This window comes from Kryptolebias marmoratus, linkage group LG3 (assembly GCF_001649575.2).
Source record: "Kryptolebias marmoratus isolate JLee-2015 linkage group LG3, ASM164957v2, whole genome shotgun sequence".
Classification (NCBI taxonomy): Eukaryota; Metazoa; Chordata; class Actinopteri; order Cyprinodontiformes; family Rivulidae; genus Kryptolebias; species Kryptolebias marmoratus.
The window spans coordinates 25,558,649-25,570,829 of NC_051432.1; the positions used below are offsets into that span (position 1 = coordinate 25,558,649).

Genomic DNA, 12,181 nt, shown 5'->3' on the forward strand with positions numbered 1-12,181 from the left:
GCTTCTTAACTCTGAGCTATGAATCATTCAAACATAAAAAAGGCACCTAAACTCAAGGGATGAGTGTATAAATAACACACAACTTAGCATATACCCAATTTTAGATTGCATTGTTTGGCACTTGTATGTAATTAACTGGTTACAAACATGCAATATATTCCATTTTGTTTAAATGCATCTGTGAAACGCTCCAAAGATGCAAGCATTTACATTTTTCAAGAGGTATTAGCCATTGACATGGCAGTTTTGTTTTTTTTAGATACCAAAAATGGATAAAAAAAAAACAAATTGTGCATTTTAGTAACTTGATGCTTGGTCAAGTGCCTAAAAATAAAGTTTTAAACTGGGCCTTTGCTAAATTTTCTTCCTGAGTTTAAGTGCTGTTCTTACCTGAATGAGTCATATAGGTCAAAGTTAAGTGGTTTAAAAAAACACTGCTTTAAACATGGTCAGTTTGAAAGACTGCCTGAAAATGAGTAAAAAATGCAGCCAGCGTTCAAGGGGAAACTTTCTAAAAACATTTCTAAAGTCTGGAGAACTATTGCCCAGGAGCACTTTAAAGAGCTACAAGAAAAGCTGGCTCATTGAAAGCAAAGATATGTGGGGCTGGCTGAAGACTTTTACTCAGTCCTTCCACAACCACTCGTCTCTTTAATGAGACAGGTTAGAAACCCATGCAAATGAGCAGTCAGCCAGCTGATATCACAGCACTCATGTGATCAACGCAGAGGGTCAGGAGGTGAAGGAGACATGGGGAGAGGAGGAAGGAGGGAAATAGAGGAGGCGTGGTTGAAAGGGGTCTGAGGAGATGAGACAAAAATGGACAGGAGAGACACATGCATCTCACTGGTAGCTTTTTTTTTAAGACTAATCCCATTACCTCATTCACTTTGGCTGTTTTCTCTCTGCACGGCTTCTTTCTAGACCTTCTTCATCTCTCATTTCTATACCCTCTTCTCCTTCAAGGATGAAAACCAGAAATATTACCGTTGTGATGCATGGCATTTGACAGGAGAGGACATCAGCATATCTATTGCTCTGCACCTTAGCCACCACTGGGTGACAAGCCCCTGCAGCAGTCAAACGGATGCATGTGTGCGTGAGAGCGAGAGATGTGTCTTCTCTCACTGCAGCACCCATTCCAGCAGATTCTGCTGGCAGAAGATGTGGTTTCCTCTGCCAGCAGCAACCACCCATATCCATCCCTGCTTCTTTCCTCCTCCTCTGCTCTTGGCTGCTTGATGAGGGAGAGCCCTGCAGCTCAAGTCATTTCTCATCTGCATGTGTGATATCTGTGATTAGAGTATTTGTTGGCGTTTGAGTGAATGCAACCCCCCACCCCCCAACCCCCATGTGTCCAAAAATGCCAGCATGCAGGGTAATGATGGTGAAGCCAAAAATTCCACCACAGATGCATTTGAGGTTTTCTACTGGAAGATTTAACTGTCCCTATTGTGTTCATTCCTTGCTCACTATTTTGGGGTTCTTGGCCTCATATATCTGGTTATAAATCCATGATAGTACTTACATCATCAGCTAATGCTATGATGGATCTTTTTATCAACTTTTTTTTTATGAACAGCACAAATTTAGATCTTCTGTCAGCTTTTTATTGCCTGTATTGATATGAGCTCATGCAACTTGTTTTTAAATTAAAAAAAAAGAAAAATAGTTTATGGAATATCTTGACTACAAAAAATTTACAGATGAAACACAGACTATTGATTACAGATTAGTGTTTGTAAAAGTTTATCAAGGACATTTGTTTTAAAGGTACTCATAGCAAACTAAAAATAAAACATATAAATGGTTATCCTGAACTTTTATTGTTAGTAAGAGTTTACTCCAGTAGTTTTCCAGTCGTAATGATATGCTGTTCTGCTTTCAGCTGAATCCACTGAAAACCATGAGGAGGCTTGAGTCACATGATTACGGCTGTAGTTTGTGTAAGTAGACAAATATGGCACAATTGGACAATTGCACAATCTTGGAGAAGACTTTTAGGTAGAAATACAAGAATGGCTCTGCTGCTAAAGGCAAAAGAAAAGCAAAAGATACAGTAAGAATAAATATCAGGGATCAGTGGAGCTCCATTAATAAAGAGCTTCAAACACAATATTTGTTCACTCATTTTTGACATAAAGACACATTAATCATCAATATGAGAAAATATTGTGCAGATTTTGATTCTTTCTTGTCTATTGTTTTCTAACTTAGCAATGAGAACCTTTAAAATCATTTCAATATGATCATATTTTGTGTTCTTGGTTTAAACTGACTATTATGATTTTATGAGCTAAAAATCTGCTTGATTACTATGACAGAATTATTGTCTAAAAACTGTAATAAAAAATCCAAGATTCAATTCAATTCAATTCAAATTCAAATTCAATAATACTTTATATATCCCAGATGGAAATGAAATAAGCTGTATTCTAATTTCTTGAACAGATATAACTGCTGCTCCAACAGGACATTCATGACTGGATTGTTCCACATCCGTTCTCTGCTGGTCAGAATTTTGTGTTTCTTCTAAGTCTTCTATAGCATCTTTTATGTCAGGTTTCTGATTTCACTCCTCACAATCCTAGATTCTAGTGATTAAAAGTCTCGATAACAGCTTATGGTTGTGCTGCCACAGAATGAACTTTTCCAGAGCTGCAAGAACAGTCTTATATTTGATTGAACCAGTGTTGTGATCATTTGTGAGAATGCCAACAGGTCTGGTTCCCGTGGGGAAAATATACAGTTAGGGACAAAGTCCCACAAGTATTGCCCTGGAGTGTGAGGTGTGTGTGTGTGTGTGTGTGTGTGTGTGTGTGTGTCCACTCAAAACAAGGGTGTTGGAAAGGATTCAAAGTATGTTCTTCTGCTGAAGTCAATCTTTACACCTGATGTCTCACAGTCATTGCTAATGATCAGTCATTTTTGACAGGGAAAACCAAGGGTGAGACAAATAAAACACCCAAAATTTAATCAAAAATTAATTTATCCATTCAGATGTCTTGAGTGAACAAAGTCATGAAATCTCATATAAATCAGATCAAACAAAATCACTTTTTTCAAGGAGAAAAAACATCTAAAATGATTACATTTGACTGGAACACAAGAAGAGAGTTAAAGAAACGAATGTTGACTTAAAAATTTGGTACCAATAATAGAAAGAACAAACAAACATGTGCATCAGGTGAACACCGCACATATAAAATGATTTAAATGTTTTCTTGACATCAGATTTTAGTCCATTCTTATTTAATAATGTTATTACTATTTGACCTCAAAATTGCCTCTTTTAAATGTCAGCATTTTTCCCTTCTTGCTTAGTCTGGTTTCTGTGGTGAAGATGATGTTGAGCCATGGTGACATGTCACCTGTTACCTGTCAAAAATGAGTCATACATAAAACAAATGTTTAGAAATTGCCCGTGTATAAAATGCCAGTAGTTATACATGTTTGTGTGTTTTCAAAGTGAGTTGGCTGCGTACCTCTTGGGCCAAACATCTTCATATAGCAGTATGAGCAATATGGCTTCTCATCATACTGAAACACAGTCAGCAGAGCTGCATCATCCACTCATTCAGCTATTAGTATTTACTCACTTAATGCATCATTTCCTTTTTTTAAATATACCTCAGCATGTTGTCCAGCCGTGAGCTGTCTGTTGCACTTATGACACTTCAGACAAAGAGGATGGTAGTCCCTGCCTAAGGACCTCTTCTTCTCACCTGCAGCAAAGACAAACGAGAAACTATTATTTAATGCTCAGCTGGAGAGTCAGAGGGTTTTTGCAGCTCCACATTATAGTTGTTTAAAGTCAAGTTCTTTGTTGTATAAAAAAAGCTACAGTAAGTCAAAAATGAATTCAATTCAAAGGAAATTCAAGTGTGTGTCTCAGACTGTGCAGACTGTTACCCTCATCAGTACAAATAGGCCAGACACTGTGATGCTGGGAAAAAAAGAGGTAAGTAGGCCAGGTCACATCGGACAGTTTGAACTTTTCTGGGCACACAGATAGGCAAGGGAAACTTGCAGCAGAAAAACAAAATAGTCAGGGCAACACGATGGAGCACTGGTTCGCTATGTCGCCTCACAGCAAGAAGGTGGCAGATTTGCCTTCTGGTCTTTCTGTGGGGAGTTTGCATGTTCTCCCCGTGCACCTGTGGGTTTTCTCCAGGTACTTCAGTTGTTTCCCATAGACCAAAAACATGCATGTCAGGTTAACTGGTAACTAAATTGTCTGTAGGTGTGATGAGAGCATTAACTGTTTGTCTTATTTGTCTCTATGTGGCCCTGTGATGGACCCGCGACCTGTCCAGGGTGACCCCGCCCCTCGCACAATGATCCCTGGAGATCTGCACCGCTTCCCCTCCCCGCGAACTGAAAAGGTAAGAGCAGGTACAGAAAATGGAGGGATGCTGTCGTGCAGCTTGTTGTGAGGTTTACATAGAAGAGACAGAAACCCAGAGAGCGACGTGCACACTTGTCTCATCTCAGACCCACATCCTGTTGTCATTAAGAACAGGAGTGTGTGCCTGCAACTCAAAGAGAAGTCAGAAATGGAAAAAAAGTCTTTGTTAAAATGTAAAAACAATGTAGATTTAAGCATTAATTGTAAATATACATCTCTTTATGCTAGGTTTTCTGACTTTAAAGAAAAAAAACAGTTTAGTTGTAACATTGGTTGTAGTTGTGCTTATGTGGATAATTATCACTGATGCTCGTACATTAAAATATGTTGCAGTAGATGGTATAAACTTGAAATATCCATTGTTACAAAAGTATAATTTCAACCTTTTAATACTTTTTAAATTGTGCCTTATTTTACTTTATTCTAGACTACATGTTTCAAGTTATAGCAGTGACAAAACATACTTCTAACCATAAAAAATGAAAGAAATAAAGAACAATTAAAAAAGAATGTCAGCTAAGGCTGAGAAAGACAGGAGTGTAAAAATTTAAAGAGGTCAGACTCACCAAAGTAGACAGGCTTTCCACAGATTGGACAGTAGCCTACCATGGTATGCAATTATTTATCACACAGGGATTGTGTGTGTGTGTTTGTATGAACTTAAGCTTCAGGTTGGGACAGATTTTATCCTACGAGTTCATGTGTTTGCATGTGAGCGCAAACTGAAAATTGACAGGAAAGCCGTTAAAATTGTAAGCATGTCAGCTTCTTGTGAAGTCAACCCCGGATGTGGTGAGAGAGACGTCACAGGAAGAGAGTCAAATTTGAGATTTGAGATGTGAATACAGTCATAGGTGGAAAAACAGAGTCAGTGAGCAGGTCTGGTTCTTGACTCATTCTAAAAAGAATACAATCATGAGTAGATCTTTTACAAATAATGTGTAGCTGACAATGATGTAAAAAAAGGGGTGAGAAGAGAAGAAACAAAACAAAACAAACAAAAAACAACAGCTGTCAGCAGCTCAAATTCCCAGCTATCTTCTCCTCTTTCCGGCTCCTTTCACCCACTTTTCTAGATTAAAGACAAGGAGTTGAGCCTCTGAATTGTAAAAAGGAAACCCAACACTTGTGTCTTTTTTTTCCCCTCTGTCTGTTCCCCCTTTCTCTCTCTTTCTCTCTGTCACATGCTCACACACACATCCCTCCTGTTTAATGACTCACACAGACGAGCACCACACACCCACACTATCGGGCTTCACTTCTCAATGACATCACGAAAAAGAGGCTGCGTCCAAAAAGCAGAGGGAGAGGCAGGGAGAGGCCGGGCACGGTGGAGGGACAGATGGGGGTGGGTGGTGGAGGCAGTTATTCCCCCGGGATGGGTGATGGAAGCAGAGCCGGGGAGGGACGGGCAACAGTAGCCAGACTCAGCTCAGCAGGGACAAAGAGGATGAACTGTCATGAACTTCACAGGGCAGAACGAGGCCACTGGAGTCACTGTGGCTGGGTGCTTGTTTGCATGAAACAACAAAAACAAAAACAAAAGAAAAAATAAGAAAATATAGCAATGGAAAAAAATTGTTGCCTTACTTAAGAAAAAATAAAAGAGATAACACTTAATAATAGCTCACACATGAGCTATGTGGGAAAAATTTATGTTAAATCTTATAGTTTGAAAAGTAAAATAATTGGAGTGCGATGTTAAACAAAATAAAACTGACATGACAGAGAATTTTTAGTCAGTCGTAGTCCTTATTATCTCAGTCTGAGGTAAATGTTGGTTATTAAAGCTGTTTCTGGTGGAACTTGTTCAGGTCTGACAGACTGGGACTTCCAGGCTGATAAACTGCTGAAGGGACTTTCACACCTGATGGCTTGGAAGTCACATGTGTCACCAACCCACCCACCTCTTCTGTGGCTTGTTTGATTTTTTTTTTTTTGACACATTTGAGTTGTTAACCTTTCTGACCAGCGTGTGAAATATTTTGGTCATATGCATCAAGTTGCAAATGGATGTGAAACTGCTCGAGGAGGCAAACAAAGACGACAGAACAAATGTAGGGCAGGTTGCACGTGAAGCCGCTTTTTCTGTTTATTTACTTTTCCTGAGAAATATTTCAAAATTAGGAAAGCTGGGAATTTGGATAGTTTTGAACCACTATTTATTTAACAGTGCTATAGACATCTGGATTTACCTGCTTTTTTGTTTAAAATATGTGTTTTTTTAATTATTTAATTGAGTTTTTATGTTTTACTCTGCATCAGTTGAATAATATACTTTCTTATCACTTGCCATCAAAGGCAAAGGCAGAGTAATAATGTTTTTGCCCACATCTGTGTATGTTTGTGTGTGTGTGTGAGCAGCTGTGTGTTTGTTTATTTGTATCATTAGCAAAATGTGTCATGAACCACTGAACAGATTTTACTAAACATTTCAGAGCACAACCTTCGGCTGTGCATCTACAACAGAATACATTTTGGAGTCAACCCAATTCAAGATGGCCACCACAGCCAGCTGACCTTAGGAAACTGCAATAACTTAATTAACTTTACAGATACTGAGCTAAAATGTGATGTGAGCACATTGACATATTTTTACCTATGACTTTGGTGATAACTGTTCACACCATCGCTGTCTGTTAGCAAAATATCTCATGAACCAATGAATGGATTTTAATGAAACTCAGAAAGTAATCACTCCTTGAACATCTTCATCATCTTCAACTCAATCACATTTGGAGTCAACCAAATTCAAGTGTCTGAGCTGATATTAGCCAACACAAAAGAGTCTCTAACTTAATTTTATGTATACTTTTATATAAATATGCAAGAAAGAGCCTAAAGTTTCAGAATACAAAAACTTAAAAATCAAGTCTTTGTAAAACGTATTGTCCAACTTAAAAAGTAATTTATTTTATCACAGAAATAAGTAAAGTTTATTTACTAAGCACATTTAAAAACAGTTACCATTCACCAAAGTGCTGCATCTAAAGTAGTGAAGAGGCAAAAATGATCATCTAAAAATGTGATACTTTAAAAAAAATGACCTAAAAGCACCTAAAAATAAGCACATTAAAATCACAGAAACAAAAACAAGCAAACAAAAAAAGACTAACATTTGGTGAAGCAATGAACGGTGCCCGCCACCTTTCATGCCAGAGTTTTAGGGTAAGATCAGCTTATGATTAGAAATAACAGAGCTGTAGCTTTTTTGGTCAAACCTTAAACAAAAAAAAAATATATATATATATATAATTTTGGACAATCTATTGGTTAAGATTGCTTCTTGAATCGAATTGACTTCAAAAGTTTATCAGTTGTAGATGCACATCCAGTGATTACTTTCCGCAAGTTTGATTAAAATTTATCTGGCGAATTATGATTTATTTTGGTAACAAACACACAAACACAGGCAAAAACATTATCACCCGCCTTGGCCTGTCAGCGGAGGGATATAACTCCTCAGCTCTCATCCTGAATTAAAAGCCAGTGAATATTTTAAGATGAGCCTTAAAAACAGTGAAAGTTGGAGCCTGTTTGACATTTAGGGGCAGCTGGTTCTCAGGAAAACTAGGACTAAACAATCAACACAGCTATGTGATCTGAAGGGCACATAATGTTGTAAGAGATTATTTCTGTAAAACTGTTTAAAAATGATGCACTTCAAATAAGAGCAATACTTACAGTGAATAAAGCAGAAGGTAAATTATTAACAGTGGGTTCCATTCACCGCGGAGAACGTATGTCTGTATATTCACACACAGAATGCATTCATGTATTTTCAATTTGGGATATTTTGAAGAATATTTTCCAGTTCTTTCACATCTCACATACATCTGCATATCATTTCTGAGGCTAATGAATTTTAGAGAGCCATGAAACATATAAAGTATTTTCTCATTTGCATATTTACCAGCATCTCTCTCTGGTGTGTCATGCTTTGCAGGGGAATGGAATACCAAGCAGCTTTTTCATCTGACCAGCTTTCCCTACAGGACAACCTATCATGTCTTTCCATCAGCATTCATTGTTTGTGGACAGCACTAGGAGAGTTACATCCTGAATCACAGGCTTATATGCATGCACGGCTCACAATGATTTTTGATGCAAATTATGATGTTGGAATTTAAATAGAGAGCAGCTATTGAATATGCGCAAAAAAAAAAAAAAGAAAAGCAAGATACTGGTGTCATTAGAGTGCAAAGCTGCAAGAGATTTCTACAGGTTGATTTGAAGGTAAATGGAACAGAATTAAGGGAACGGAGAGAATAAGAAGTAGAAAGAAGAAAGTGTGATAATGTAAATGTGAAATGGAAAGAGAACAGGAAGAGAGAAGAGGAAAAAATGACTTTTCCCAATGGATCTCAGGGTAAAGCCATGTTCATTAAACTGACAAAACTCTTAAAAAAAGATTTCAGACATTTTGAAGTAGGGTTTAAAACAGTAACATCCTACCTGCTGCAGATAACCTTTGAACAGCCTTAAATGACAAACTGACAGTTTGAATGAGGACAAGGTCAAAGGGGATTTCTGCTGTCTTAAAACTGCTCCAACCTCCAAAAATCTGTAGCAGTTAAAAAAAAGCTATTTTATACATTTCTACAGTTACTGTATTTCCAAGCACAAATAACACCAGCAGCAGCTAGCTGTAGCACTTCTGGCACTGCCTATGATCACTTTTGGAGAGAAAATCCTAATATTTCTGCTAAAATAACCATGTAATTGTTAAACTGACAGTATTTTAAATGCTTAAAAAGTAGGGTTTGCTTAAACTACAATGACATTGTGAAGGTTTGAGTAGTTTCAGGAAGACAAACATGCTTTAAAAGCGAGTTTGCTCAGACTAGCCATTATTTACTCATCAATATGGACCAAGTTGATCTACTTCCAAAGCAAATTTTGCCGAATTGAAACAAGTTTACCCCTCAAAGTGACATAGGAGTTTATGCAGTTATTTAAAATTTAAAACCACCATATATTTTACATTGTATGGTTACTTTAGGAGAAATTTTTTAAAATTCCTGCTGGAAGTGCCCTCTGGCTGCATTGGAGGTGCTGCAGCTGCCACTATTTGAGTTTACTAATAACCATAGAATTACATGTAAATAACCATGCATTGCAAGCTTGACTGTGATGTAAAAAGTGTATGGAGGAGCGTTCACATGTACTGCTATAATGTTTTGGAACCAGAAGTTTAATTTATTACAGCAACAATCCATTTTGGCCAAGGCTGTGTTTGGACTTAAACTCTAAACTCCGTTATCTACAACAGGTAAGATACTAATTGTTTACAACTTTTCCACAAAAACCCACTTCAAAATGTCCAAAATATCCCTGATTAGATTCCTCAGTCAAACACATGGTTTATCTCTGATTAGTCTCATAAGGAACACCAACACACACTAAATGAACAGTAAACTTAAAAGAAATAATCAACCCTTGGTAGAAAAACAGAACTCCCTGGAACTCTGAGAAGAGAAACATTGGCTCTTCTGCTCTGCGTCCACCGGTGCAGCTCTGAGAGCTGTTTGTGGGTTGGGTTGCAGCACAGGAAGAGACTCAAGACAGAAAATGACTACATGGATTCCTTCTTCCCACACATACTGTAAATGCATTGTTGATCACATGTTCGTACGCATGAATGTACACTACATCCCCCACCCCACCCTCACTCTCTCACAGTCCCCAGTCATCACGTTTCAGCTCTTGGCATCCTGCTCCCCGCTCAAAGCCCAGAATGTGACACAGCTTTAGGGCTGCGTCTCAGCTACATGCTCCCAGTCAGCTTCACAGTACCAGACATATGGTGAAGAAAATCAAGCAGCACTTCAAACATTTGACAGACGAAGATAACCAAAGGACCACACGGAGATTTGGTTGTTGTTTGAGCTGTAGAAAACAGACTTTTTTCCCATTGTGTTTTAAAGCTGAAGTCAAAATCAAAGTTTTCAGTGTTACTTTTACTGGTTTTTTAATAATCACAGATTGCTGATTAAAAAAAAAGGGTTTACACTTTCCTCACGAAGCAAAAGCTAAGTCTCACTTTTTGCTATTACAAGCCATTCTGACACTAATTTGGCACAGACAGATGGATATTTTTGGGGTGCTGTGCATGCGCTGAAACATTTTGAGAGTGTGTTTTTCACAAATATCCCCCGCTGTGACAGCCTTTTTGGAGTAAGACGATCTAAAGACTTTAATCAGATCTACTTACGGGGTATCAGTGATTGGAAAAGTCTGAAAAAATAATTCCTTGTTTTCCACTATTAATCCGGCAAAGCCCATAAATCCTCTCATGCCTTTATGGAGCGATATGATTAAAGCAGCAACTATTACAAAATGTTTAGTGACGATGAGTGGCTGGGTCAGTCAGATTAAGTTACTGGATATTCTGTTGTTTTCCAAAATCTATTACTGTTATTGATTGCACTGCATGTTTATCTGTGTGAGTGTGTGTGTGTGTGTGTGTGGGGGGGGGGGTTATAAAATAATCACAAAAATCTAATCAGTTTCCATCCTGATGACTCTTGTTTTGAAGTATTTTGCTTGAACATGACTGTTTGTTTAGTCCTATTTATTGCTGTTTAAGATCCTATCAATGTGAATAAAGTTTAGGAAAAAAATCTGATTTCATTAAAACAGACATAATACATCAAAATATAACGTTTTAGGATAACTGGCTGCCATGTCCTGTCCTCTCATCTACACACAAAACACAGAAACCTCACTTAGGCAAGACAAGTTTATTTGTAAAACAGTGTAAGTTAAAGTGCTTCACAGGGATTCAGAGAAGAATTAAAAGAAGAAATTACATTTTTAAATCACAAATAAAAATACAATAAAATACAATTTTAAAGAAGTAAATAACATGGGTCTAACAAAATAAACAGGTAAACTAATAATTTAAAAAACCTTTCACCTTTATGACAAATCTACAGTAAACAATATTATTTTCTGTCCTGACTTAAATAAACCAACAGTTTCTGCACATCTCAGGTTTACAGGAAGTTGGTATCAGAGTTTAGGAGCAGAAAAACTAAATCCTGCCTCTCCTGGTTGAGTTCTGGTCCTGGGAACACTAAACCTGCGCCTGATGACCTGAAGGGTCGAGATGGTTCATACTTGAAGAATAACTCTACAATGTATTTATGCCATTCAGTGCCTTATAGACAAATAATTTTAAAATCTATCCGTTTATAAACTGAAAAGCAGTTAAGGACTGGTATGACTGAAAACAGATTTTCTGGCCAGTTTTCTAGTCATGACTGCCACCCTTTTGGTGTTATTCTGATATGTTTTAAGTTATTTTATGCATTGTCTAAATAAGTGCAATGTTTTATTGTATTTTGTTTTGTATTTTAAATGCTTTCTATGTTGCCAACTGGGTATGCGCACTGTGAATCAGCCTATTTGTTAATACTTAACACTTGCCCCTATAAAAAAAAAAGAAATCTGTGTGAGGTGACCACATAGCTTCGTGCACAGTGCAGTAAATATTTTCTTGTGAGGTTACAGAACCAGTAAGAGAAGTCACTGTGGTCCAAAGTATAAATATCCCAAAATATGTTGGTTCAGTTATCATACAGTGTTTTGCTCACATTTCAGAAAGTAGTTCAAATACTTCAGTTTTTTTCCTACTGTGTAGTGTTGGGCAAACATTCAAGAACTGAGACAGATGAAGATTAAAATCTGTAACTGGTAATCATTTCATTTTCCTACCCTACCCATAAATTATATTACAACTAAACCTAAATTTGTATATTCAGTCCAACC

At 37.4% G+C, this 12,181-nt stretch overlaps 1 protein-coding gene across 1 annotated transcript; it reads right to left on the reverse strand.

Moving 5' to 3' along the window:
• Positions 1-2,941: 2,941 nt before the first annotated feature.
• Positions 2,942-5,157, reverse strand: zgc:195282 (uncharacterized protein LOC100192223 homolog). Its single transcript, XM_017417028.3, has 4 exons — positions 4,975-5,157; positions 3,631-3,725; positions 3,486-3,540; positions 2,942-3,378 (listed from the first exon to the last, which is right to left on the reverse strand). The coding sequence occupies exons 1-4, from the start codon at positions 5,015-5,017 to the stop codon at positions 3,368-3,370; spliced, it is 204 nt and encodes a 67-aa protein (XP_017272517.1). The 5' UTR covers positions 5,018-5,157; the 3' UTR covers positions 2,942-3,367.
• Between the last annotated feature and the right edge of the window lie 7,024 nt (positions 5,158-12,181).

Coding starts and splice junctions, on each gene's coding strand:
- zgc:195282 (XM_017417028.3), bottom strand. CDS start 5,017: ATGGTAGGCTACTGTCCAATCTGTGGAAAGCCTGTCTACTTTG. Junction 3,726..4,974: donor TGGAAAGCCTGTCTACTTTG/GTGAGTCTGACC, acceptor TCTTTGCTGCAG/GTGAGAAGAAGAGGTCCTTA. Junction 3,541..3,630: donor CGGCTGGACAACATGCTGAG/GTATATTTAAAA, acceptor ACTGTGTTTCAG/TATGATGAGAAGCCATATTG.